Raw genomic sequence first — 5,639 nt, forward strand, 5'->3', positions numbered from 1 at the left:
CTCGTGTGCCCACGAGCTTGCCGGCTACTGCCACTGCTCTCCCCGGGGTCCTGGGGGTCCCAGCCCCAGCCTGGAGGGGGATCTGTCTCCCTGGGGCCCCAGGGATGTGCTTGTTCATGTTAAACAGCTCCCAGCCCACTGGCAACAGCTGGGAGCAGGAACAAACACTAAAAGAACCAGCAGCTCAGGGACAGGGGCAGAATAAATCTGCATAAATACAAATGAGGGGAATATTTATTTGCCACATTGACCACATTTCTGTAGCTACTTTAAGCTGTGAGAGTGGGGGTCTGGCAGCCTGGGCAGGGCTTGGGCTCCACTCAGGCCCGGCTCTGGGGCTGCAGCCCCGTGGTTCCCCACCTTTCCAGCAGACTCACCTATTCAATATTCCTCACATGTGAGTTACTCCTGTAGCTGATGGGAGTGATAAATAACAAAACCCTTGCAAATGCAAAAATCCTTTGGCAGTTTGGAAAGGAACCAAGTCACATGCTGAATGCAGATGAAGAAAAATCATTTTTATTGTAAGGAGAAAAAGAAGGGTGTGAATCTGCCTCAAATCCACCTCACCCACAATGCAGCACATCCAAATCCACTTGGAGATTACAAGGCAGGATAGCGTTCACTCTGATCAGTTCAAAGCGTCGCTGTTTGGGAACAAATTGGCTGAGTGTGCACCTGGATTAGGCTGGGGGCTTTTTTGCCTCTTTTTAACAGTATGAAATCACTGAAAACAGCAGAATTCCCTTTTGAAATGGTAAGCCAATCAAGAAGCAGAAAGAGAGCAAAGACAAAGTGTTTACAGCTCATTGCATTCGTCCCTTTTCTCTCTTCCCTTCTCAGAAGGTTTTGTGCAGTTGGTGCAAACTCATGAAATTCCTGAGGGGACCAAACCCCTGCCTGACTGTCTGCTTCCAGCACCTGGAATGTCCCCTCTGTGCTGAGCCATTACCTGGCCTAAACCCCAGTCCAAGCGCAGCTGGGGTGGGCCTGAGGAAGAACCAGGGGGTCAACGTCATCCCTTCATCAGTGAGTGCCATAACGAGTGGTTTGTGGCCATGACAGCCAGGAGAGACACAGGCAAGACCTGGGGCTCCACAGTGTCATCAACATGGCTGATCATCGACATGGCTAATTATCAACATGGCTAATTATTGACATAGCTCACCATTGGCACAGATTATCATTGGCACAGATTACCGTTGGCACAGATAACTCTAGGCTGGACAGAGACACAAAAATCTGAGAAGGTTGAAATGTAGAGCAGAAGAAAGAGTTGGGTTTCTCCATTTTCATGTCTATTCTCCACCTACTGAGTTGTTTTCCTCCCTTCCCTCCTCCTCCTTGGGAATCGCCTGAAGGGGGACCTGGAGGGATAGCAGAGTTGAGGTTTTAGGCAGCCCTGTGCTACCCGTGTCACCTCCCACTACCAGGTAGCAGGGTCAGAACTCTTCTCACCCAGCTCAGGTACTGGCACCGGCACAATTGGCAGCAGAGCTCTGAGCCAGGTCCCCAGCCAGCAAATCCTCCTTACCCCAGGGTGCTGCCAGCCCCGCGCCTATGGATTGATCCCGGGATCGACACCTGCGGCTGGGGGAGAGACACCCAGGTCAGTGCAATCCCTTCCCGGGTCCCCAGAGCCTGACAGTCCCCTGGTATCCCCCACCACGGGACTGGGCTCGGTGGTTCCTGATGCAGCAGTGGCCTGAGAGCCCCCAGTTTTACGGGCAGAGATGATTTAGTGCCCTCAGGAATACAGCTCTGGGGAAGCTGGGAAGACTTCCAACTCTTCCTTACCTTCCTTATATATTAACTTTCCATGCATATGAAGCTGAAAGTTCTTCCAATCACCTCTGCAAATATTAATTAATCCTCGCAGCATCCTGAGAACCATTATTCACTCTTATTAAGCAAATATTATTAAATCCTTTTATAAGAGGTGAAGTGACTTTTCCGGGGCTGTGCAGGGCGTAAGTAGGAGTGCACAGACTTGCTACTGTATTCCAGACCTGCCACTGCACAGGGACAAAGGTACTCACACCTGAGCTGGGGGCCATCTCTGAGGACCAGGGACCCCAACCACCCCCAGCACTGCTGTGCCCTGTGAGGTACAAGTGCTCCAGGCACAGCACCTGGCAGCTCTGGCTGCATCCCAGAGCCATGAGAACCCTCCCCACTCTTGGCCCCGACCCAGGACTGTGTCCCCCATTGCAGCTGCCCCATTCTGGCTCACAGACACCAGTGGGGATCCCCAGCAGCACTGGGTCCAAACTTACTCTGAAGGAGCCAGTCAATGAAGGTGCTTGGGAATGGGGAATTCTGCAAAGAACCAGGATGTTAGAGCATGTGAATGTGGAGGGAAGGCATCAGTGTGGGGACATGGGATGGAACACAGGATGGGACATGGCTGTACCTGCAGATCCAGCTCCACATAGTGCCCGGCTGTCACTGGCAGCTTGGAGAGAGCAGAGTAGATTTTCCCCAGAAGCCCAAAGGAGATCACACCTGGGGAGAGGGAGAGGCCATGAGGGCTGGGCAGCACTAGCTGTGGGTCACTGAGCCTGCTGGAGCCTGTGCCCACCCGTAGCATCTGGCAGAGGCCGGGAGAGCATTGTACTGCCCAGCAAGGAGGAAAACCCTTTGTCCTTCCTATAGATCTCAAACTCCATGGAGTTCAAAGGTTCCCATGAAAGCTGCTGCCCCGGAGCTCCCAGGTGCAGATCCCATCACAAGGGAAATGTTGAGGGGGACCGTTCTGCTTTCAGTGAAGCAGCAATTGTGTGCGAGGTTTGACATGAACAGAGCTGGGGAGGGGAAACCCTCTGGCTCTGTGGGGCTGCACCTGGGGGTCCTGGCATAGCCAACTCCTGGCAGCAGCTTGGGTCTAGCTCTGGTTAGGAAAATACCCATAAGAAGAGCAGGGCTGTGGTGTCTGGCAGTGGTGGTGAGCCAGGACCTTGCCACCCACAGCAGCTTTGCCAGCGGAGAAAAGCTGCTCCTGCTCCAGGCAGAGAGACCCCTGCTCCCACAGCTCCAGCTCTCCTGGGGATACCCACTGCCCGTGGAGGTGGCCAGAAACACAAACCCCAAGTGTGACTCTAAAACTTAATAGGGAAAAGAAAATTTAACGACTTACGGTTGAGGAATTGCAGATTAATGTTGATGATGCTGACCCAGACGTTCACTAAGGGGCAGAGCTGCAATGGCAACAAGTGGCACAATCTTAGTGAGAACAGCGTGGCTGCAGCAGCGCGTTCCCCGGCACTGCTCGAGTTTCACAGATTTAAATCAGGATGGGACAATCATCCTGATTTCATCCTAGGGGATAGTTCTTCCATGGAAAAAGAGCTATATGATTTGTTCAGCTCCCTTCTAAAAATGTTCTACCGAACAAGGTAAAAGATCCTCTAAAGGCCCCCTTTGCTCTAAACGGGGCCGTTGCTTCTTCTCACCCCCACAGGGAGCAGCTGAGTATAAATTACCCCGTAACCTCATGTGATAGAATTGAAATTACTCCTAACAAATAAATTCTGACTGTAAGGAAGATCAAGCAATTTTGTGTAACTCACTTATGGGCTGCAGGCATGTATCTGTGCATGCACAAATATATATATATATGGGTTGTATGTATATTGTCCCTGCCAACGACAGGGGGATTGGAACTAACTAACCTTTGAGGTCCTTTCCAATTCAAACTGTTCTGTGATTCTGCGCGCGTGCGTGTGTGTGTGTGTGTAAATCTGCCAGGCAGTTCTGGCAGGAGCACTGATTGGAGCTGAAATGCAGCTTCACAGCAAAGAATCTTCAGACACTCACCAGCGCAGGGACAAGGGACTTAAGAGACTTGTTCAGCAAGCTGCTCACCAGATTGGTGAGGAGGCTGAGGAGGAAAAAGACAGACAAAAATTACCAGGGAAGTTGTCAAAACCCAGGGCTTGACATCAAGACAAAACTGAGCTCCTCTGCACGGCTCAAAACTGAGCTACTCTGTAGAGGAGCCCCCTCTTCTCCTCCGATGTTAAGAGATGCCGCAAGCCCACAGCTCCCCCAGGCTTCACCAGGAATTGCAGATGCTCAGGACTTTGTTATCTGAATCGCAAAGTCTGCTTTTTATGATGTCAATCCATGCCCAGATTTGAGACTGAAGTTCTGCCCCACTGCCAACTTGCAGGAGCTCACCCTTTCCGCAGGTTGACGCTGAAACCACCAAGGAGGTGGTTGCAATCCTTAAGCACCAACTTGAGGTCACCGGGGGAGTCCTGGGTCAGGGCAATGTGTGATGTGATGTTTGCTTCTACCGAGGAGCCACTCAGAAACTGAAAAATCCTGAAAAAAAGGAAGTGGCGTGGAGGGTTATGGAGGAAGCCAAAGCAGCACAGGAGAGCGGTGCCTGTGGTGGAACCGCAAGCGTGGCCTCGGCTGGGACAGTGCTTCAGTTTTGGGACTTCTCTCAGGCTCCTGGTCCTGTAGCAGATCACAGAACCACAGAATTGTTCAGGTTGGAAAAGACCTCTAAGATCAAGAAGTCCAATCATCAACCCAGCACCACCGCCATGTTCACTAAACCATGGCCTCAAGCACCATATCCACATGTTTTTTGAACACTTCCACAGATGGCGAGTGTCTGTGGAACGAGGACAGCTGGAAATGGTTCCAGAGAGAGTCAGCAGCACAGCCCAGAGCTTTCCTCACCAGCCTCTTGCTCAGTGTTTGGGGGTGTTTGTCGAGCCCCCAGGAGTGTCCCATCCTCCCCAGTGCCCTCAGGTCCCCGTGGCCCCGCTCCCCAGCCTCGCTCACCCTGGAAAGCGGAGCACCAGCTTTGAGTACAGGTTCAGCACAAGCTCAGTCCCACGAAGGACCTTCCATGACACTCGGGCGTTCTCAAGGTTCAATACCTTCAACCTGGGGGTTAACACCGAGGCAAACCCACCTTGAGATGGCAGGATCAGCAGGAGCAGATCCTACAGCCCCATCTCTTCCTGCTCATCATTTGACCTGTGGGTATTCCCAGGTAAAAGTGAAGGTGGGGAAGGACCAACTCTCGCTCCACAAACAGCCAATCTCAAAGCATGGTCAGGTTTCTCAAGGCTATGTCCTCCTGAGTCTCAGCCATCTCCATGGGTGGACATTCCCCCACCTCCTGTGTTGCCCATGGCTGTGTCACACCACTCCCACAGGCAAGACTTTTCCCATTTCTCGTTGGAATTTCCCCTGTTGCAGATCCTTATGTGAGCTGCGAGCCCAGGACTGGTGGTTTGTATGAGAGGGAAGGTCTGATCCCCTGGACATTATGGGTCACCCTGCAGTGAGCCCCACCACGGAGCTTCTGACTCACCAGGCGTAGCGTGTCATCTTCTGGGAGGCTCCACCACCCAACAGTCCTCCTGCACCCAGAAGTCCTCCTGCTTCACTCAGAAGACCATTGAGTCCAAGCAGACTTCCATTGCCTAGGAGACCTCCTTTTCCAAGCAGCCCTGTGCCAAGCAGACCTGTCTCTCCAAGAAGGCTGTTATTGCCAAGGAGACCATTGCCGAGGAGACCATTGCTGAGGAGACCATTGCCAAGTCCTTCCCCACCAAGGATACCAGTGCCAAGTCCTTCTCCACCAAGGAGGCCTGTTCCAAGGCCTTTCCCACCAA

At 52.4% G+C, this 5,639-nt stretch overlaps 1 protein-coding gene across 1 annotated transcript; it reads right to left on the minus strand.

The window, feature by feature from the left end:
- Positions 1 to 497: 497 nt before the first annotated feature.
- Positions 498 to 5,639, minus strand: LOC108446534 (BPI fold-containing family B member 4-like). Its single transcript, XM_017733403.1, has 9 exons — positions 5,336 to 5,639; positions 4,798 to 4,902; positions 4,180 to 4,326; positions 3,817 to 3,880; positions 3,137 to 3,197; positions 2,414 to 2,505; positions 2,277 to 2,319; positions 1,535 to 1,590; positions 498 to 1,367 (listed from the first exon to the last, which is right to left on the minus strand). The coding sequence occupies exons 1-8, from the start codon at positions 5,350 to 5,352 to the stop codon at positions 1,559 to 1,561; spliced, it is 561 nt and encodes a 186-aa protein (XP_017588892.1). The 5' UTR covers positions 5,353 to 5,639; the 3' UTR covers positions 498 to 1,367; positions 1,535 to 1,558.

Source organism: Corvus brachyrhynchos, unplaced genomic scaffold, assembly GCF_000691975.1.
Source record: "Corvus brachyrhynchos isolate BGI_N302 unplaced genomic scaffold, ASM69197v1 scaffold10, whole genome shotgun sequence".
NCBI lineage: Eukaryota > Metazoa > Chordata > Aves > Passeriformes > Corvidae > Corvus > Corvus brachyrhynchos.

Bases quoted from the DNA above. Each gene is read 5' to 3' on its own strand.
- LOC108446534 (XM_017733403.1), bottom strand. The intron at 4,327-4,797 runs GTGAGCGAGGCT...CCTTTTTTTCAG, and splicing joins CTGGTGCTCCGCTTTCCAGG to GATTTTTCAGTTTCTGAGTG. The intron at 2,506-3,136 runs GTAAGTCGTTAA...CCCTCTCCCCAG, and splicing joins TAATCTGCAATTCCTCAACC to GTGTGATCTCCTTTGGGCTT.